This window comes from Anomaloglossus baeobatrachus, chromosome 6 (assembly GCF_048569485.1).
Source record: "Anomaloglossus baeobatrachus isolate aAnoBae1 chromosome 6, aAnoBae1.hap1, whole genome shotgun sequence".
Classification (NCBI taxonomy): domain Eukaryota; kingdom Metazoa; phylum Chordata; class Amphibia; order Anura; family Aromobatidae; genus Anomaloglossus; species Anomaloglossus baeobatrachus.
In genome coordinates, this window is record NC_134358.1 from 238960562 (window position 1) to 238983980 (window position 23419).

General features: G+C 40.2%; 1 protein-coding gene across 3 annotated transcripts in view; it reads left to right on the top strand.

Moving 5' to 3' along the window:
* The window catches only part of MAK (male germ cell associated kinase), a 116821-nt gene that overhangs the window by 59624 nt on the left and 33778 nt on the right, over positions 1-23419 (top strand). For 2 of the 3 annotated variants that reach the window (XM_075314762.1, XM_075314764.1), the window contains exons 4-9: positions 116-237; positions 11234-11316; positions 16118-16250; positions 16451-16622; positions 19762-19929; positions 21560-21853. In XM_075314762.1, coding sequence (XP_075170877.1) covers positions 116-237; positions 11234-11316; positions 16118-16250; positions 16451-16622; positions 19762-19929; positions 21560-21853 — 972 coding nt within the window. Of the gene's footprint in view, positions 1-115; positions 238-9228; positions 9309-11233; positions 11317-16117; positions 16251-16450; positions 16623-19761; positions 19930-21559; positions 21854-23419 lie in introns of all 3 variants that reach the window. The other variant, XM_075314763.1, reaches the window with a different exon arrangement.

A 23419-nucleotide genomic window follows, 5' to 3' on the forward strand; every position in this document is an offset into this window, starting at 1 on the left:
CCATATCTGCAAGTTGTGTTTTGGTTTTTTTTTTCTGTTTATGGGAAAAATGTACATTTTTATGGCAAATTGTGGAGTTTTTACACAGCAGCATGTTTCTACTCTATTTCTCCAGTCTTTGAAGAAACTTAATCATGCTAATGTGATCAAGCTAAAAGAGGTGATCAGAGAGAATGACCAGCTGTATTTTGTGTTTGAATATATGAAAGAAAATCTTTATCAGCTAATGAAAGACAGGTAAGATCTTATATCATTCCACTACTTTCTAACACATTGGTGGGTATTCCTGAGTTATGTAGACATAGCCAAAAAACAGTGGAACCCATGAGCTTTTTTCCACCGATCTAGTGCAGTTGTATATGCAAGAAAACATATGCTGCATCTTTATAATTGTGGAGATTGTCGCTTACATACACAGGGTGGTGGCACTTCTTACCTGTGACCTTGTAGATAGCTTCCGGATGGAGTTTTAATTTAAAGGGGTTGTTCACTACTAAGACAACCTCTTCTGATTCAACATTGTTGCCCCAGGTACAATAATAAAGACTATACTCGCCTCCCGTACCAGCACTGTTCCAGTGGTGCCGAGACTCGCGGTGTGAAGGCTCAAGTGGGGTTGTGACGTCACGCTAGCCCTGCGTCCAGTCAGCTCTGGCTTCCTTCTCGCCGCCTTTGGACCAAACGAGTAAATCAACAGGAAGTGAGTGCAGCCAAAGCGCTCATTTCCTGTTAATTGTTCATTTGGTCCAAAGGTGGGGAAAAGGAGTCTGGCTTTGATTGGATGTGGGGCTCACATGACATCACAACCTCACGTGAGCCCCCACACTGCGAGTCTCAGCACCACTGGAATGGCACCGGTACAGGTGTTGAGTATAGTCTTAATTATTTTACCTGCCCTGAGGAAAACATATTGAATCAGAAGGGGTTTTCCTAGTAGTAGACAACCCCTTTAAGGTAGTTCAATTAAATTTAAAAAAAAAAAAAAAAAAAACTAAAACAGATTTTACAAGATGACAAAATAAGAGAGAATGTTTTAAGACATTTTGATTACTTTCTGCAAAGTTAAAAATTTACTTACACTAAAGTAGTAGTAGTAGTAGTACCAGGCGGAACTGGTGCACTTCACAAAATAGATGGCATCATGAGGAAACAAGATTATGTGGCAATACTGAAGCAACATCTCAAGGCATCAGCCAGGAGCTTTAAAGCTTGGGCGAAAGTCGGTCTTCCAAATGGACAGTGACCTGAAACATACTGCCAAACTGGTTACAAAGTGGCTTAAGGATAAGAAAGTCAATGTTTTGGAGTGGCCATCAGAAAGTCCTGATCTCAATCCTATTGAAAATGAATGAGCAAAGCTGAAAAGGCAGGTACGAGCAAGCAACCTACAAACATGGCTTAGTTATACCAGTTCTGTTAGGAGGAATGGGCCCAAATTCCTACGAACTATTGTGAGAAGCTTGTGGAAGGATATCCAAAACGTTTGACCCAAGTCATACAGTTAAGGACAATGCTACCTAATACTAATAAAACGTATGTAAAATTTTGTCTTTGCAGAAAGTAATAAAAATGTCTTAAAACATTCTCTCTCATTATTTTGGCATTTGACAAATCTAAATAATTTTGGTTCCTAATTGACCTAAAACGGGAAAGGATTATTCTGATTTAATATCAGATAATGAGAAAAACCTGCAGATGTGTCTTTGTAAATAGTGTATGTAAACTTCTGGTTAGAACTGTAACTTAACGCCAGTCAGTGATCACGTGGTATACTATTGGCATCATGCCTCGGCAGTGGAAGTCATGATGCTGATGGTTAAACAAGTGGGTGCTGAGGCCATTTGCTGATGTTTTTACACACTGGATAACCAGTTTATGACATATTTCTAAAAAGAAAAAAAGAAAATTTATATTGTAAATTGTTACTTAGAACAGCAGCCAAAATAAAAAATGTATTTGTTTGGAATAAAATTGAGAGTTGAATAAACTAAGAGATAAACATAATCCAGACTTCCAAATGATTCAAATAGTTTTAAGAAACAATGTAAAACAACATATGCTTTATTTGCCTTTAACTCCTTCAAGACCTTTGACGTACTGGTTCATCAAAGGTCCTGTCCCAGCCTTTGATGCATGCTCGCACGCTGAGCCAACCTCTTTCCCTGCACATGACGGCTGATTTAATCAGCCGCCATGTGCCTCGTAAAGCCTCCTTTGGATTGGAGCTCCATTTGTGGCTGTTAACCAGTTAAATCCTGCTGTCACTCTCTTACAGTGGGATTTAAAATGCACTGGCAGGGGTAGGTGTCATTCCCTGCTCCCATCTGCATGCCCGTGACGTGATTACAGGACGTTGAATGGTTGTCGTGACAGGCAAGGATCAGCTGGTGACCCCTATCTCCATCATTACTATTCTTCTGTGAACAACGGCTTTCATAGGAGATTGTGATTTCTGCTGCACAGAACGGTTCTGATGCACTGCTATGTGTAGCACAAATGATCGGACGGTCGCAGCTTCAAGTCCCCTAAGGGGACTAATAAATAGAATAAAAATTGGGGGAAAATATTTTTTAAAAAATTATGGGAAAAAAAAACCAACACACACAAGTTTAAATCACCCTCCTTTTATCTCATTACACATAAAACCATTAAAAAAACCTAAAAATACACATATTTGTCATTACTGCATTTATAAAGGTCCGATTTATCAAAATATAAAATAACATAATCCGAAACATTGTAAGAAGAAAACTACAGAATTAATTTTTTGGTGGGTCTCCGCAACATTGCAATAACATTCAATAAAAGGCGTACAAAACATCTTATCTACCCCAAAATGGTATCAGTAAAAATGTCAGCTCAGAATACCAAAAATAGGCCATAACACAACTTTAGGTCCCAAAAAATGTTATGAGGCACAGAAAATGGTGACAAAAGCAGAAAAAAATGTTCGTACACATTTCCAAACTTTTTTTCACCACTTAAATAAAAAAACCAAAATATGCATGTTTGGTATATGTGTACTCGTACTCCCTTGGAGAATCGTATTGGCCAATTGGTTTTAGCATATAGTGAATATGATAAATAAAAAACCCAAAAACTAATTGTGGAATTGCACTTTTTTTGCAACTTCACAATTTCAATACACTTTGACATTTTTTTCCTGCTTTCCAGTGTATCACATTAAAATAAAATGAATGGTGTAATTCAAAGTTCAATTCGTCCCACAAAAAACAAGCTCTCACATGGCTATATATAATAATAATAATTGTATTCATTTATATAGCGCTATTAATTCCACAGTGCTTTACATACATTTGCAATACTGTCCCCATTGGGGCTCACAATCTAAATTCCCCATCTGTATGTCTTTGGAGTGTGGGAGGAAACCGGAGTACCCGGAGGAAACCCACGCAAACACGGGGAGAACATACAAACTCCTTCCAAATGGTGTCCTTGGATTTGAACCCAGGACCCCAGTGCTGCAAGGCTGCAGTGCTAACCACTGAGCCACCGCGCCGTATATATACTAGATTCACAGTGAAGGCATCAAAACTATGAATTAAAACATGTAGAATGAAATACTTACAAAAGTGTGAAACAACTGAAAATATGTCTTATATTCTAGGTTCTTCAAAGTAGCCACCTTTTGCTTTGATTACTACTTTGCACACTCTTGGCATTCTCTTAATGAGCTTCAAGAGGTAGTCACCGGATATGGTCTTCCAACAGTCTTGAAGAAGTTCCCAGAGATGCTTAGCACTTGTTGGCCCTTTTGCCTTCACTCTGCGGTTCAGCTCACCCCAAACCATCTCGATTGGGTTCAGGTTTGGTGACTGTGGAGACCAGGTCATCTGGTGTAGCACTCTATCACTCTCCTTCTTAGTCAAATAGCCCTTACACAGCCTGGAGGTGTGTTTGGGGTCATTGTCCTGTTGAAAAATAAATGATGGTCCAACTAAACGCAAACCGGATGGAATAGCATGCCGCTGCAAGATGCTGTGGTAGGCATGCTGGTTCTGTATAACTTCAATTTTGAATAAATCCCCAACGATGTCACCAGCAAAGCACCCCCACACCATCACACCTCCTCCTCCATGCTTCACGGTGGGAACCAGGCATGTAGAGTCCATCCGTTCACCTTTTATACAAAGACACGGTGGTTGGATCCAAAGATCTCAAATTTGGACTCATCAGACCAAAGCATAGATTTCCACTGGTCTAATGTCCATTCCTTGTGTTCTTTAGCCCAAACAAGTCTCTTCTGCTTGTTGCCTGTCCTTAGCAGTGGTTTCCTAGCAGCTATTTTAGCAATGGTTTCCTAGCAGCTATTTTAGCATGAAGGCCTGCTGCACAAAGTCTCCTCTTAATAGCTGTTCTAGAGATGAGAAGGTGTGTCCAAACTTTTGGTCTGTACTAATATATCTCGATAGATAGAGAGAGAGAGATTTTTTTATAATTCTTCATTTTAGAAAAACAAGACAAGGAAACAACCAATTCGTAACATTTATGTTTACAGACATGATACAAATTAAACCTTTAAAAAATGAAACCGAGGATGGACAATACAAAAACATATATTATCAAGTGGTATAGCCAGAACCCGATTTGAATCTTCAAAGTTTTTCTCGAAAGCAAAAGAGCACAAATATGTAGAAAAAAAAAAACATGAGAAGCGGGTGAAATAAGAGAGGAGGAGGGAAAGAAAACAAAAAAAATAGAGTCTGAAAGGTTTACATAGTCCGAGGTTACAGAATATGTAATCCTATTAATCTCCCAAAACGATTACCACAGATCTATATACTCAGTTGTCTGTTGAAATTCTATCCAGTAAACCATGAATCCCAAAATTTGGGATATGTATCCTGAATAGAAGAAATCAGGTCTTCCGTATACATATCATTGACTTCTGACATCCCATAAAGAAATGCATGGCCAATCGGATTTTGTCCAGAAAAGTGGTATACCGTCACGAGCGGCCATTATCGAAACATTTTACGCAAAGTATTCGGAATCTCGCAGTAATGTAGCGAGAACAAGGCAGTGCCCATCTCTCCAGACAACCCTGTGAATTTATGTATAATGTCTTTTTCTCCCGACCAGAATGGTTGGAGTGTTTTACAAGCCCAAAAGATATGTAAAGGCTTCTTTACACACTGAGACTTTCAGCGATCCCACCAGCGATTCCAACCTGGCCGGGATCGCTACAAAGTCTCTGGTGAGTCTCTGGTGAGCTGTCAAACAGGCAAACCTGGCCAACGACGCAACAGCGATCCGGACCTGCAGAACGACCTAGCTATTAAAACACTGGAAACGAGTGATGTGTCACAATATCTGTCAATCACCATTCTCTGTCAGTCGGTCTCTCCCTCTCGGTCTCTATTCTCTCTCTGTCGGTCCGTCACTATCTCTGTCCCTCTCTCACAGTCTGTCGGTCATTTTCCCCTCCTCTCTCATACTCACCGATCCCCGATCCCCGGCACGGCGCTGCACGGCATTCACACTGCTGCGGCGGCTTTTACTATTTTGAAAAAGCCGGCCGCTCATTAAACAATTTCGTATTCCCTACTTTCCCCGCCCAAAGGCGCCTATGATTGGTTGCAGTGAGACACGCCCCCACGCTGAGTGACAGGTGTCTCACTGCACCCAATCACAGCAGCCGGTGGGCGGGTCTATACTGTGCAGTGAAATAAATAATTAAATAATTAAAAAAAAGGCGTGCGGTCCCCCCCAATTTTAATACCAGCCAGATAAAGCCATACGGCTGAAGGCTGGTATTCTCAGGATGGGGAGCTCCACGTTGTGGGGAGCCCCCCAGCCTAACAATATCAGTCAGCAGCAGCCCAGAATTGCCGCATACATTATATGCGACAGTTCTGGGACTGTACCCGGCTCTTCCCGATTTGCCCTGGTGCGTTGGCAAATCGGAGTAATAAGGAGTTATTGGCAGCCCATAGCTGCCAATAAGTCCTAGATTAATCATGGCAGGCGTCTCCCCGAGATACCTTCCATGATTAATCTGTAAATTACAGTAAATAAACACACACAACTGAAAAAATCATTTTTTCATGCACATTACTATAGAATGGGGACAGTACTATAGGATGGGGACATTGCTACAAGGGGACAAGGATGCGGAACATTACTTTAGGATGGGGACAAGGATGAGCACATTACTTTGGGATGGGGACTAGGATGGGGCACATTACTGTAGGATGGGGCACAATACTACAAGGGGACAAGGAAGAGCACATTACTGTGGGATGGGGCACAATACTACAAGGGGACAAGGATGGGCACGTTACAACAATATGGGGAACATTACTAAAAGATGTTGGTCAAAATTTCTATATAGTGCTAATTGTAAGACTATTAGTTACAAGAAAGGGATAAAATATATATATATAAAAAAAAATGTTTATATTTAGACAAAATGTGCACGTTTGCTATAATAAACAAGTGAAATGTTCAAAATCAGTGATCCAAAGGTGTGTAAAAAACAATAAAATATATTATATATGGTACCAATAAAAATGTCACTTTGTCCTGCAAAGAATGCTGCCCCCCAAATTTTTCTCCCTCTGTGCGGCGGCCCAAACACCCAGTCGAGTTTGAGACCCCTGTGCTAGATGGTAAAGATTGACATCTGGTAGACCTATACCACCTCTTTTGGTCTGCAGAGAATTTAATGTTTGAGCCTAGCTGCCTTTTAAGCCCAGATGAAGGAGTTCTGACTCAAGCAAAGAGATTTAAAAAGATGGTAGGAATTCTAACAGGAAGAGCTTGTAAGAGGTATAGGATTCTCGGAAGAATATTAATTTTGAAGATCTGACATCTACCGAACCAAGACATATTTGATTTTGATACAAGGGTTGGTTTAAAATTGGAAAAACAAGTTTATGGATCCGTGAAAAAAAAAACGGACAGCACTCGGATGACATCCGCGTGGGGTCTAAATTTCACAGATTGTCAGAAGGTGGATCATACTTTTTTTTTTTCTCTCCACATACAAGAAAAATTGATGACACGCTGATCAAACTCTGATCAACGCTTGTACAAAAACATTAGTCTGTTTTTCTCGTAGGTGGAAAAAACAGATGTCTGAATGAGGCCCTAGGCTTCCATCATACACATTTTTGTGAAGTGAGCATGCTGCATTTTCATATATATAATTTTTTTTACAAACAATTTTGGGTGCCATTATTAGTCACATACTTCTGATTTGTGAGTTGTTTGTTTTTCAACATTTTTTTCCTATACAGAAGTCTGTTCAAATATAGCTGTAAAAAACTCCATATTGTACATAGTGTTTTTTCTTAAAAAAGAAAAATACTAAAAATGAACAAATGTGTTTTTATAAGGCCCTATTGATTACTAGTTAATATCTGGCCACAACTTTATGGCCGCAACAACTTGGCAAGTAACTCCCTGAGAAACTATGCAAAAAATTGTACTTTTCCTAAAATGAAAAAAAAAAAAACGGTATAAGTTTACAAATGTGAAAAGTGAATTAAATTTGAATGCATAAAACCTATTCAGCACAAATTATCAAGACTAGCGTTGTTCACACCAGTCTTGATGAAGGAGTGTTCTGGAGTCAGACGCACCAGATTTTTAAAGAGGTGCATTCCTCTACATGAGTCTGGAGATATGACGAGTGCTGTAAACCTTTTGTGCTGTACGCCAGATACTGGAGTGAGATTTTCAGCCTATGGAATGCTACAGCGGTGACATGCCACCCCTATCACACCCCGCCCTGCCCCTGCCACAACCCTGGTCCGCCACAGCTCCCGCTTATTGTGTCGGCGCTAGGAGAAACTGGCAGAAAACACCAAAAGTCACAAAATTTAGGCACAATTGTGACTTGCATCTAAATTTAACGACTTCTTTTCAAAACTTTTATGCCAGAATTCTGGCATGACAGTTTTGATGAATCAGGCTCATTGTCTTTAATCAGACAGGTTTGATCTTCTGTTGATTCAGTGAAACCTCTAAGGCTAAGTTCACACACTGCGTTTTTTTGACGCTGCGTTTTTGGCCGCTAAAAACGCACAAAAGTGCACCCGCGTCGAAAAAACGCGTCAAAAAACGCATGCGTTTTTACTGCGATTTGGCGCGTTTTTGGCTGCGTTTTGCTGTGTTTGTGATCTCTGCGTTTTGCTGCGTTTTTCCAATGCATTGTATGGGGGGAAAACGCAGAAAAACGCAGGAAAGAATTGACATGTCCATTTTTTTTTTTCAAGCTCAAAAACGCAGCTTAAAAAAAAAGTTGTGTACGGACAGCAAAAATGAAAACTCATAGACTTTGCTGGGGAAGCAAAGTCATGCAGTTTTGAGGCCAAAAACGCACCCGAAAAACGCGCAAAAACGCCGCGAAAAACGCACTGGGCGCACATAGCCTAAGGGTTCCCTGCGTAACTAAATGTGTAAACTGATCGGTCAACTCCAGATTAAAGGGGTGGTTCACTACTTAGCTTTACTAGCCACATCGATATAATGTTCAGAAACAAGGCTTCTCTCAAATACCTTGTGTTGGCAATTGTGCCTCTGAGCAGTGCTATTGTGGTCCGTTCATCCCCATCGCATGACTCCGGGCTCCGTGACCTCTGAAATCCGGTGATGTCCCCTCAACATCCAGTTGACCCAGCATTACCATGGCTGGCCCCAGTCTCCCTGAGTGACTGGGCTGTCAGTGGAATTTCAACACTTGCTACAGCCCAGCATCTCGTGCCCTCCCTCCGCTGCAGAGTGCCGCAAGCAGGAGCGATGCTGGGATGTGACGAACGGTGAAATTCCACCCTCAGCTCAGTTACGTACAGAAACTGGGTCTCGCCTCGGTGATGTCGGGACAATTGGAAGTTGATGTGACATCACCAGATTTCAGAGGTCATGGAGCCCGGAGGTCATGCAATGGGGATGAGCGTACTGCAATAGCGCCGCTCAGAGGCACTTTTGCCAACACAAGGTATTTAAGAAAAACCTTATTTCTGAACTTTATATCGATGTGGCCAGTTATGCTAACTAGTGATCCACCTCTTTAAATCAGCTCTTACCACATTAAAGTAATATTCCTCGTAGCAAAAAGGAGAATTCGAGAAAAAAAATCCCCAAAAAATTTAAAAATGGATAAAGTATATAGATTCATGCATGTCCGTTAAGGGTAAAGTCAGGATCCAGTGTACGACAATTTGAAGCATTACTTGAATTGTTTAATTTGTCTTTTCACAGAAATAAGTTGTTTCCTGAATCAGTCATCAGAAACATTATGTATCAAATATTACAGGGGCTAGCCTTTATCCATAAACACGGTAGGTTTGTACAGAGTCACACATGACCTTTACAAATGCCTCTAAGTGGTGAATGTCTTAATTGGCACTGCCACCAACTATTGGGGCAACTCTTTAAGGGCTGCTCAGGTCGATGAGTCTTAAATGGTGAAATTGGGGCGCTATCTGGTTTTCTTAATCGGAGAGAGCAGGACAGCTACTGAATATACTAAGATGAATAATTGTATATAATTTAAGTCATACAAAGACCAGAATCTGCTTAAAGGGGTTTTCTCCGATTCATAAATAATGAGCTGAAGTTACTGAGAACCATTGCTATTGAATTGCTCTCAGTGGCGAGTAGAGTCCTAAAGACACACAATGTAATATTGACTCTCATAATCAGTATGTGGTGATTTAAATATAAAACAATAAAACAGTAGATTAAGTCTGGTCTTAATATATATCATTACATTTTATGTCCTCCAAGAAAACCTCTTTAAGGGCAAAGAAACAATACCCACTTGTCTTGTGTTGTAACAATACTTATTGCATGTCTCAATTTTCAAAGAGGGTCACTGATACCATTTAGATATAGGTAGCATATACACAAAATGGCAACTTTATTAGGTACCCTGGTGTACTGGTTTATTAATGCAAATATCTAACTAGCCAATCATATTGCAACAGTGGAGTACTTAAAGGCTAATTTTCATTTTTATTACACAAATCAACAGTAATTGTAAAAATAAGAAGCTTTGTACAATATCTTATCTGAGAAAACTGCTTCTTTTTCCTCCAGGACGGATCATTTATTTTCAACATTTTCAATTCCCAGGTAAAATCTGTATTCAGTGAAGACAGATTTTTAAATGACTGAGTGAGAAGATGGCAGTTGTTTTTTTTATGACATTTTATGTAGAAGGGGAGGAGCTCTGTCTCTTTCCCCCCTATGTAGAACATGACAGTTGCCACTGAGAAGATCCTATCTATGTAATGTAAAACTCTGTCATCACTGAACATAGATTTTATCTGTGAATTGAGAATTTTAAAAAGTAATGATCAGTCCTGGTGGAGAAAGAAGCAGATTTTTCTGATAAGATATATTACAAAGTTTATTATTTTTCACTTGTACTAACAATGGTTACTCTTCAAAGAAGCACTCAATTTTTGTCCTATAACTACACCCCTCCCTGACTGTCTCTCTGAACTTTTTATATTTATACTTACTTCTTACTTCTATGTAGTTCAGCTTCTAGTTTTTTTGCCTTCAGGCACTATTTTGACTCCTAAGGGTACTTTCACACTTACATTCAGCGCAGTCCGTCACTATGGAGAATAGCGCAGTCCATTAACGCACTGCGCTATTCTCCATAGACTTGTATGGACAACGCACTGTAACGCAAGTGTCAGCGTTGCATCCGCCGGACGACGCAGCGTCGTTATTTTGACGCTGCGTCGGGCGGAAGGAACGCTGCATGTAACGTTTTTTTGAGCGATTGAAACCTTTATTTTTCACTGCGCATGCGCTTTTTTTTTTTTTTTTTTAAATCACAGAAACTTTATTTTGTTTCTCGGTGGCCGAACGTTCAGCTGAGCGCCCGGCCGCCGGCATGTGATAGTGCTCAGCTGAGCGCCCGGCCGCCGGCATGTGATACCGCTCAGCTGAATGGATCAGAACCTTTATATGTTCCAAACTGTTTATTAAATTCACATCATAATGAAATTGAGTTCCTGTCCAGTACTAGAGGAGTGTATGTAATAGAGGGGCCGCTATGTGTATATCATACTGTCTACTCATTGATCACCAGACACACATCTGCCCAAGATGTCCATATAGATCCATGTGTCTATGATCTGGTGACACAAATTAAAAATGGTATCAAATGTCCTTGAAGAAGATTCTCTTTTCTTTACCTCTCTTTTTGTTCTGTTTTCTTTGCTTTCTTATTTCTGCATTCTGCCAGAGAGAATAAGATGTTCACTGAGAATGAAATAAGGAACATTATGTTTCAGGTGCTTTCTGGTTTAGCCTTTGTACACAAGCATGGTAAGCTTTTTTTTTTTTTTTTATTTGCACCCCACTTTTGCTTTATTCACTGAACTATGGACTGTACTACTGGACTATTCCCCAGGACATTGCTTGTTGGTCTGTGTGTTATTGTGTAGTCATCTATTTCTTTATTAATATGATGTGATATATTCACAATATACAGTGCCTTGCAAAAGTATTCGGCCCCCTTGAATTTCTTAACCTTTTCCCACATTTCAGGCTTCAAACATAAAGATAAAAATGTTAATGTTATGGTGAAGAATCAACAACAAGTGGGACACAATTGTGAAGTTGAACGGAATTTATTGCTTATTTTAAACTTTTGTAAGAAATAATAAACTGAAAATTGGGGCGTGCAATATTATTCGGCCCCTTTTACTTTCAGTGCAAATTCACTCTAGAAGTTCATTGAAGATCTCTGAATGATCCAATGTTGTCCTAAATGACTGATGATGATAAATATAAGCCACCTGTGTGTAATGAAGTCTCCGTATAAATGCACCTGCTCTGTGATAGTCTCAGTGTTCTGTTTAAAGCACAGAGAGCATCATTAAGACCAAGGAACACAACAGGCAGCTCCATGATACTGTTGTGGAGAAGTTTAAAGCCGGATTTGTTTACAAAAAGATTTCCACAACTTTAAACATCCCAAGGAGCACTGTGCAAGCTATCATATTGAAATTGAAGGTATCATACACCTGCAAATCTACCAAGACTCGGACGTCCATACAAACGTTCATCTCAAACAAGGAGAAGACTGATCAGAGATGCAGCCAAGAGGCCCATGATCACTCTGGATGAACTGCAGAGATCTACAGCTGAGGTGGGAAGAGTCTGTCCATAGGACAACAATCAGTCGTACACTGCACAAATCTGGTCTGTATGGAAACGTGGCAAGGAGAAAGCCATTTCTCAAAGATATCCATAAAAAGTGTCTTTTACAGTTTGCCACAAGCCACCAGGGAGACACACCAAACATGTGGAAGAAGGTGCTCTGGTCAGATGAAACCAAAATCAAACTTTTTGGGCACAATGCCAAATGATATGTTTGGCGTAAAAGCAACACAGCTCATCACCCTGAACACACCATCCCCACTGTCAAAAATGGTGGTGGCAGCATCATGGTTTGGGCCTGCTTTTCTTCAGCAGGGACAGGGAAGATGGTTAAAATTGATGGGAAGATGAATGGAGCCAAATACAGGACCATTCTTGAAGAAAACCTGTTGGAGTCTGTAAAAGATCTGAGACTGGAACGGAGATTTGTCATCCAACAAGACAATGATCCCAAACAAGAAGCAAAATCTACAATGGAATGATTCACAAATAAACGTATCCAGGTGTTAGAATGGCCAAGTCAGACCTGAATCCAATCAAGAATCTGTGGAAAGAGCTGAAAACTGCTGTTCACAAACGCTCTCCATCCAACCTCACTCAGCTCCAGCTGTTTACAAAGGAAGAAATTTCAGTCTTTCGATGTGCAAAACTGATAGAGACATACCCCAAGCAACTTGCAGCTGTAATCGCAGCAAAAGGTGGCGCTACAAAATATTAATTTAAAGGGATGAATAATATTGCACGCTCCAATTTTCAGTTTATTTTTTATAAAAGTTTAAAATAAGCAATAAATTTCGTTCAATTTCACAATTGTGTCCCACTTGTTGTTTCTTCACCATAAAATTTAATTTTTTTTATCTTTTTGTTTGAAGCCTTTAAGGTGAAAAAAGGTTGAAAAATTCAAGGGGTTAGCTAATATATTTTAAATATGTGATGACGGGGCTGAACTCTCATCTTCTATATTATATTTATGTGCGAGTTGCTGTGCAGTAATCATCAGTAACTATGATAAGTGTTTTTGTCCATTCATTTGGAGAACTCCAGTGCTACAGTCCATGTCATTTCATAATACAGGAACTTCTGGTGATTTTAGATGGTAACTCTGATCAGAGAACATGACATCATATAGTTTTCAGAGTTTTCAGGAAGGTCTGTCACTGTAAGGTCACATAACCTAATGTAATTAAGGAGAAGAAATCCTAAATTTTTTGAAAGAAAGGAACAATTACATAGGATAATATTTCCTATATATACACTGGAGATCAAAATTAGAAAACAATGTATGATCACTTGCTTTTTTCAGAAATAATGTAATCTACAGTACATTAATCAACATTTGAAGTTTTTTTGTAAGGGGTACACCATGCCACTAGAACAGTGTTTTACAAAAGATCCAAAGTTTATCAACATAAATCCTTTATTTTGTCCAAAACGTGATGATCATAATTAGAGAACAACAATGACAATAGGAAAGAGAGAGATAACTAAATTTTCTGAAGGTAACAACAGACACCAATCAGTAGGAAGTGTTCAGGCCTTTGCTTTGAATGACTTCAGCACATCTGCAGCCACAGGACATCACTATTCTCTCACACTGCGCTGGTGTGATTTTTGGTCCACTCTTGTCCCAGTCTCTTCCACAGTTCTTTGACTGTTGTGGGTTTCTTGGCCATAACTTTGTCACCAAGGATTTTTCAGAGGTTTTCTATTGGGTTTAGATCAAAACTCTGTGCTGGCCATTTCATTGTTTCGATGTTTTCTGTTTCAAGGAAGTGCTTTACCTGTTTTGCTCTGTGACAGGGGGCATTGTCTTGCATGAAAATTGCTGGCTGATTAAGTAATGAACACAAGTAAGGAACTAAGTGTTGCTGAAGAAGGTTCTGATACACACTTGTATTGACTCTGCCATGTAGCTGTATGAGAGGTCCAACTCCTGCTGCAGAAAACATTCCCCAAACCATGACACTTCCTCCGCCACCTTTCACTGACTTTGTAACACACTTTGGGTTCAGTCTTTCCCAAGTTTGTCGACTAATGTAATGTTTCCGATCAGCCTCAAATAGATCAAACCAGCTTTCATCACTAAAATGAACTGTGGACCACTTTGTCTCTGTTCACACAACATGCTCCTCACCAAAGGCGAGTCTAGCCTTTTCATTCTTTCTGCTAATGAGAGGTTTGGTCATTGCAGTCTGGGGTTTCAGTCCTAATGCTCTTAAATGTCATGACACTGTATGACGAGACAGATCCTTACCTTGTTCAGTGCTGAACTGGCGAACAATTCCAGCTGCAGTGTTGAAACAATTACCCATGGAGATTCTCTGCATTATCCTGTCCCCTCTTGCATTTGTCTTTTGAGGGCGACCAGCCTTCTTGGGGGACTTGAAAAAGTTTTTGATGTTGTAAAGATGTAATATTCTCAAAATAACAGACTTGGAACAACCAACTTCTCTTGCTATGGCTGATAGGGTCACCCCTTTGGCCTACATCTGGACAACCTGCTGCTGGGAGGCTTCAGTCACTTTGGAACAGCACACCATTTTTGCATAGTCAGTGCAAACTGGAAGATTAGGCTGTCAATTAAATATGGTTTGTCAGATAATTAGGGAAATTAGCACCAGGTGCCAGATTAACACCAATAAATTGCAGGTAACTGAAAGAGTTCTCTAATTTTGATCCATGTTCTTTTTCATTTATCTCATTTACATTTTTATTATGTGGTTTACAATAAATACAATTTATGAAATAAGCTTAAAATGCTGCTAGTTTACTCATGTTAGGATCTAATCACATAGGACTACACAATGACCTTAGCATTCAGGGAATTGTGTGTTGTTCTCTAATTTGGATCTCCAGTGTGTGTATATGTGTATAATATATTGGGGGCTAGTGAATGTATGGATATAATGGATTTATCCAGTACTACACCTTATAGAGAGCATTTGTATGAGACTGGGAAGTTAACCATATTAATGTGTACACCTTAGACAACTAATTTTCACATTTTTATTAAAAAAAAATTGCATTCTGATTTTCCCCAATGTAATGGTGTGCAGAATATCTGACATGTATTACATAATCAGCATAGTGGATGGGGACGTGTATTACAGAGCCAGCATAGTGGATAGGATGTGAAGAAATCTCATGCAACTTCCTTGGCAGAAACGTACCTGTACTACAGATGTAAACTCATCCTAAGAAGTTTTACTGCAGATATAACTCAATGCAGCGAAGAAATATTAACTCTGCCTCAATCCACAGAATTACCACAACTTTTTTTTCTTTGCTGAGGTGTATTTTGCTGCACCATTTGGACCAACCCTAAACATTATTTTACCAGCAATAATGTTTATCTAGTGATCATAGTACAGGGTGGGCCATTTATATGGATACACCTAAATAAAATGGGAATGGTTGGTGATATCAACTTCCTGTTTGAAGCTCATTAGTATATGGGAGGGGGGTAAACTTTTCAAGATGGGTGGTGACCATGGTGGCCATTTTGAAGAAGGCTTTTTGGATCAAACTTTATTTTTTTTTAATGGGAAGAGGGCTACACATCAAACTTATTGAAAATTTCACCTGAAAAACAATGGTGTGCTTGGTTTTAACGTAACTTCATTCATTCGTTATTTACAATTTTATGACCACTTATAAAATGTGTTCAAAGTGCTGCCCATTGTGTTTGGATTGTCAATGCAACCCTCTTCTCCCACTCCTGATACACCGTTCTTATTTTAATTAGGTGTATCCATCTAAATGGCCCACCCTGTAGTTGTTTACTGCAGTATTCTGTACTCTTCACCTGATATTTCCTTCTCCTATGGCTTCTTTTTCCTTCTTTTCTGAGTGCTAGTACCTTCCCTGCTGATAAATGTGTCATTACTTTATATTGTCACTGTTTTTTTTTCATCTGTTGAATGAAGTCAAATATACTGACATCTTTATCTTAAATATCAAATAGGGTTTTTTCATCGAGATATGAAGCCAGAAAACCTTCTTTGTATGGGTCCTGATCTTGTAAAAATTGCTGATTTTGGATTAGTTCGAGAGCTGCGATCTCAACCACCCTACACAGATTATGTGTCCACACGATGGTATGTTTTACATATTCACTTGGATTGAAATTATTCATAGATTGCAACAGAAATATATGGAAAGAATCTGGAGTTCTGCTTAGTTGTGCTACTTATTACATTAATGATAGGACTTATGCACTTAGCATTGAGATAGGCTTACCTTGTGTGGTTGTGAAGAGCCTCTGTACGACTAAATTCCTGGATTTTGTTTCTTACAGGTACAGAGCTCCGGAAGTGTTACTACGGTCCTTAGTGTATAGCTCTCCGATAGACATATGGGCAGTTGGCAGCATCATGGCCGAGTTATATACACTTAGACCACTTTTCCCAGGAACAAGTGAGGTTGATGAAATCTTCAAAATTTGCCAAGTTCTAGGTACCCCAAAGAAAGTAAGTGTGCTCCTTTTATTTAATGATTTATTGAATATATGACAGAAACAAGAAGTTTAAAATAGAAAAAAAAATGTTTTTGGGAAAACTGTGCCTTAAAATTTGAGTAACTGTATAAATACGCTACTTTTAAATATATATATTTTTGCGAGTAAGGCCTTATTCAGACATCAGTGTTTTTTTTTCTCTTATATGAAAAATTGACCTATTTTCAATAGTGTTCGGGATCAGATTTTCGTCAGTGTGATGTTTTTTTTTATGAGAAAAAGAGGAATAACTACACATCCGATTTTCTGCTACTCATTAAAGAGACTCAAGTGTTATGGTGTGGCAAAACATTGACGTGCAGCTTTCCACGTTCTCATTTTCAATCTATCACCACCCTTCTCTGGCTCTATAATAATAGTAATCTTTATGTCTATAGCGCCAACATATTCCGCAGCGCTTTACAATTCAGGAGGATCATATACAAATGAGTAACGGTTATAGAAAATACAATATTTAAAGGGAAAAAAGACAACCCTGCTCGTGAGCTTACAATCTACAATGAGATGGGGGGGGAAGGACAAGGTACAAGTGCTTATTTACAATGACAGTCCAGCCATCTCAAGAAAATGGGGGATAGATAATGGTAATGGCTTCCTGGATCAGTTGGCCAGAGCCTTGAGATGCATTTGGGTGCCATGGAGTTTGACGTGGGGTAAGTTTCTGAGAAGTTGGAGGTATTAGGTGAAATTAGTTTGGCTAGGGATTGTGATAGGCCACCCTAAAAAGATGCGTTTTTAGGGTGCGTCTGAAGCTGAGTAAGTTGTGATTCGTCCTAACTTCTTGGGTTAGAGCGTTCCAGAGGTTTGGTGCAGTTCGGAAGAAGTCTTGGATTCGGGAGTGGGAGTTTCGAATTAGTGTGAATGTTAGTCGAAAGTCATTTGCAGAGCGTAGTGAACGGGTGGGGTGATAGACAGAGAGGAGGGTGGAGATGTAGGGGGGTGCCGCATTGTGGAGAGCTTTGTGGGTGAGAACAAGCAGTTTGAATTGGATCCTGTGATATATGGGCAGCCAGTGCAATGACTGGCACAGAGCAGAGGCATCCGAGTAGCGGTTGGCCAGAGAGGAGAGAGTCTAATAAGGGGGAGACCAATTAATAGAGAGTTACAGTAGTCAAGGCGAGAGTGGATCAGGGCCACGGTGACTGTTTTTGTCGTTTCCATTGTGAGAAAGGGGCGGATTCTAGAGATGTTCTTGAGGTGCAAGCAGCAAGCTCTATGAAGCAAAGAGAAGAAAAATGAGGGAAAAGAAGCCGCACTTAAATGAAGGTGCACCTAAATGATTGACCACGCCCTGATGGATCGAGCACTTGTACTTAGTTTGAAAAGTCATTCTAGTCCCTTGAAACAATAAAAATCTGATCGCTGTTGGAGGAAACAGATGGTTTTCAGGGCACATTTTTTATCCCAAAGATTGATCTGTGATTTGGATAATTGATGGACAAGTGTTTTTTTTGGTTTTCTTTTCTTTTTGAGTTTTCTAGTCACTTGGTCCATAAAGGACAATATGTACAGCAACATAGACTATAAAAGGTACGTGCTCTATCTCTTAAAAAATGGATAGAATATACACGTGCAAAACACGACTGAATGAGGTCTTTTAAAGGTTGGACACATGCAGTTTATGCTGCAGTTTTTTAAGCACAACACATGATTGGGTATGAAATGGAGGACGAGGATCTCGGGGCCTAGACTCATATCTGTAGATGCATGTTATCATGCTACTTACCATTTTTTACAATCTTTTGTCAGGAGGGTTAAAAAGTGTCCTGCTACTGAGAATTTTACCAATCAGCTGTAGTTGGTTGGGACTTGGGTATTAAAGTGATTTTCCAGGCTGAACAGGAATTTCTGCAGTCACTCCTTAAGAATGTAGATAGCAAATCTTGAAAGTGTGCAATATGCACACTGTCAATATTTCCCTCTATCACCAACTTGAGCGGTCATCACTTATTGATCTGATTGTCAAATTTTTCTGTTTCTTTTCCAATAAGAGGAGCAAACAAGAGGCTTCTTGGCACATGACCTCAAGAATACAACTCTCATCCTTGTGATCGCGTGACCACTACTCGAGCTATCAATGGATGGGAATCCTGACAGCTATCAGGATTGAGCAATCTGTAGTCCTATAGAGTGGCTGCATAAATTTGTATTTAGCTTGGAAACCCCCTTTAAATACATGTCTGGTTTTAAAAGGAAAAAAAAGAACCGTAAATGTTATAGCTAAATACAATTCTTTCATTCGATCATAGGCTGCTTTCACACTTGCGTTGAACGGCATCCGTTGCATTGCGTGGTGTGACGGATGCAACGGATGCGTTGCATATAGTGGCACAACGGATGCAACGGATCGTACAAAATAACGCAATCCGTTGTAGTTTTTTTTTTTTTTACTTTACACATCTGGGCATGCGCAGTTGTGTAAAGACGGATGCGATAACGGAATCCGTCAAGTGACGGATTCTAACGGAATCCGTTACCATTGGCGTCCATTATAAAAACAACGGACGCCGACAGAATCCTGCAGGTTGCGTTTGACAGTCCGCCAAGCACAGAAAAACGCTATATGCAGCGTTCCATCCGCCAGGCGGATGCAACGCTGTCTCGGCTGACGGATTCAACGCAAGGCCATCCGTTGCTATCCGAAGCTAATAAAAGTCTATGAGGAAGAAAACAGTTTCCTGCAACGGTTACTGTAATTCCTCAAGGCGGCAGATAGCAACGGATGCCGTTCAACGCAAGTGTGAAAGCGCCCATACTTGGATGCTCTTGTGGTCCCTCTTTGGTCTTCTTTTTTTTTTTTTAACAATCAATGATCACATGCACATGTCCATTTTCAAGGCAGAGATATTTTGAAAAATACATGTATACTGCAGCAATTAGATTGTATTACAATGGGAGTAAACCTGGCATACAGTAGAATCTGTTCTGAGCTTACTTTTGGCTTCTGCTCCGGACACAAACTGCAAACGTATAAGAGAAGAAAGAGCAGTCAACCCGAGAAGCTAAGTACCACTTAAGATATGAAAAATTTATAAATGACCATGTAGAGTGTAACGTAGGCTATGTACATAATCCATATTTCTACTCCTTAGAGCGACTGGTCTGAAGGATATCAGCTTGCAGCTGCCATGAATTTCCGCTTCCCTCAGTGCGTACCTATAAATTTGAAAACTCTCATCCCAAACGCTAGCGAAGAGGCATTAATAATTATGAGAGACATGCTGCAGTGGGATCCCAAGAAACGGCCCACCGCCATTCAGGTACAGAACACCGTAATCCCTTGTATGTTTATTGTAGTCATTTTATGAAAAGCAATCAAAGAAGGCGACATCACCCACAGGGATATAAGGAAACAGTGTTTTACCTGGTGCTGTTTTTGTGGCAAATAACACTGCAGACATGTTAGCTGAAAGTCAATAAGGCATCATAAAACACACTACTAGCAATGTTTTGGGTTTTTGTTGTTTTTTTTTAAATCTGCCGCATTGCATTTTAGTTTGTTACAACTTAAATTAAAGCATATTGGTTTGCACGGCAAGTCTTGTCATCTATGTATATGTCATTTTTCAGAGCAGCAATTGCAGTTGTAGGTACCGTGATTTGTTAGATTGTGTACTATTTAAGGGAACTTGTGAGGTCTCCTATTCCCTCCCAACCTAGCAGCATTGATACCTGGATGCCCAAATTCCCTGCCTAACCTTCCCTGTATAACGCTATTCACTAATATGAATGTTTAAAAAAAATGACTTATAAACCTCACTTTCCCTATTCTAATTATATGTGCTTAGAAAATTGGTGACTTGTTCAATATTTATTTCATCCACTGTATATATAGACCTGAGATATCAGCTATTTCCCCATTGCCCTCCTTTTCAGAAGCCAGTATCTGGGCTGTGAGACAGTTCGCTGCAGATACCTGCTTGCATTGTAACAGGAGACAAATAATGCTTAGGCCGTGTGCGCATGCTGCGTTTTTGCAGTGTTTTTTGGGTGCAGTTTTGGTCCCAAAACTGCATACATTTCCTTCCCCAGCAAAGTCCATGAGATTTCATTTTTGCTGTACGCACATTGCAGCTTTTTTTTTGGCTGCGTCTTTGAGGTGACCAAAAAGATGCAGCATGTCAGTTCTTTCTGCGTTTTTGCCAGCGTTTTTGAGCTTTCCAGTCAATAGATTTGAGTTAAAAAGCGCACTGGGCAAAAATGCTGTAAAAAAAAAAGCCGTAAAACGCGTCAAGAAATGCATGCTGAGGGAGCGTTTTTTGGGACCAAAAACGTGCATCTTTGTGGTTACACAAAGATGCAGCGTGCGCACATAGCCTAAGTGCCACCACCTTGGATGAGCCCCACACTTGGCCACCAGCAAAATAAATATTAATTCCAGAGGAAAATAACTTCTGTGCTTTCTTTACTGTTGCTTTAATAACAAAGATTTTACATCCATTTATTTACTTCTGTTAACATGCCACTACTCATCAACTTAGGGGTACGGCGACAAGTAGTAAAATGGCACAATTGATAGCCGCAAATTCACACCAAATCTTGCAGATTTTTTTTTTTTGCTGAATTCCCTGCAGAAAACGGCAGAATAAAAGAATAACTTAACAATAAAAAAAGAAAATACCTTTTCCGCTGCTCATATAGCTCACTTGCCATGTCCCTCTCTTATGTACAACCTTACTTCTTTTATTATGTGCTTTGTGCTTTAAAAGTAGCCGAAGAGACCCTGTGCTTTTTGTTGTATGGTTATGTATTTTTTATATTTTGAATTACATTCTAAAACAGCATCCATTTATTTTTGTATTTGTCATGTTCAGTTCTGTAATGTAGAGGTAATGGAAATCTTTGACTTCTGAATAGAGATTCTTGTATGCCATCTGTTCACTTATCCAGGCTTTGAGGTACCCTTATTTTCAAGTTGGACAAGCACTTGGACCTCCAGTACAAGTGGATCAGAAAAAGCCTTTAGAGAAACCAGTGCAATCCAATGAACCTGCGCAATTATCTGAGATAAAAAAGAAACCCTCTCCTCCAAGTGAAGCAGCAGAAAATATATTACCAAGTGACTCGCCTGCCGCACACAGACCCCTGCAACAAATACAGTTGCCGCAAAGCACCGCTAACAGCCAGCTGTCTTCCAAAGGCCCCCAAGTAGCCCTTCCCAATATAGGGAAAACCATTCCTCCAGTAAGTAACATATGTGTAATGTGACCATTGACCTAGATATAGATTAATTACTGTATACGGATTTTATGTTAATCTTTTTGGAAAGCTGCTCATCCATCCAAATCTAAAAAAAAAATGTGCTCAGCCAAAACCAATCTTTTGTGCATAGGGGCCACCAAAGTGTCCCATAACAGCAGATGTTTGGGAAAGATGCATTAAGAGTGTTACATTTTAATATTCCCAATCGTTTGTTCAGATAGGAGATGGTCTGGTTGTTACTTATGCCTGTCTCCACATTCACATAAACATGTATGCTCAAAGTAGCCAAGTATGTGGGTTTATGATGGATCATAAGGACCCCCTTCACATGTATGTGAAAAACCAGTACCAATATCATTAGTATTTTTCATAAGTGTGCAATCCATATTTTTCTGGTATGGCTGAATAAATTAACTACCTTGGATCTCTTCATACCTAACCGACCAAACTTTCAGCGTCTCCCACTCACACCACTTCCTCATCCCACCCTCTATCCGTTGATGTCCCCCAAGGTTCAGTTCTAGGACCCCTGCTGTTCTCCATCTACACCTTCGGCCTGGGACAGCTCATAGAGTCCCACAGCTTTCAGTATCATCTCTATGCCGATGATATACAGATCTACCTCTCTGGACTTGACATTACCTTCTTACTAACCAAAATCCCACAATATCTGTCTGCTATTTCATCCTTCTTCTCTGCACGATTGCTAAACTTAATATGGACAAAACAGAATTCATTGTCTTTCCTCCTCCACATTCAACTACTCCACCAAGCCTTTCCATCAAAGTTGATGGTTGCTCTCTCTGAACAGTCTTACAAGCTCGTTGCCTTGGAGTAACCCGCAACTCTGCTCTATCGTTCAAGCCACACATCCGAGCCCTCTTCACCTCATGCCGACTACAACTCAAAAATATCTCCCGGATCTGTGCTTTCTTTAACCAAGAATCAGCAAAAACATTAGTACATGCCCTCATCATCTCCCGCCTCGACTACTGCATCCTCCTGCTCTCTGGCCTCCCTTCCAACCCTCTTGCACCCCTCCAATCTATCTTGAACTCTGCGGCCCGCTTAATCCACCTCTCCCCTCGCTATTCCCCAGCCTTGCCACTCTGCCAATCCCTTCACTGGCTTCCCATTGCCCAAAAACTCCAGTTCAAAACATTAACCATGACCACCTACAAAGCCATCCACAACCTGTCTCCTCCTTACATCTGTGACCTAGTCTCCCGGTACCTTCCTGCACGCAACCTCAAATCCTCACAAGATCTCCTTCTCTACTCCTCTCGTATCTCCTCTTCCCACAATCGCATACAAAATTTCTCCCGTGCCTCCCCCATATTCTGGAACGCTCTACCCCAGCTTATCAGACTCTCTCCTACCGTGAAAAGCTTCAAGAGAAACCTGAAGACCCACCTCTTCAATGTACAATATCCCTCAGTCCAGTACACCACTGATCAACCAGCTCTGTCCTCACCTATTGTACCCTCACCCATTACCTGTAGACTCTGAGCCCTCACGGGCAGGGTCCTCTCTCCTCCTATACCAGCC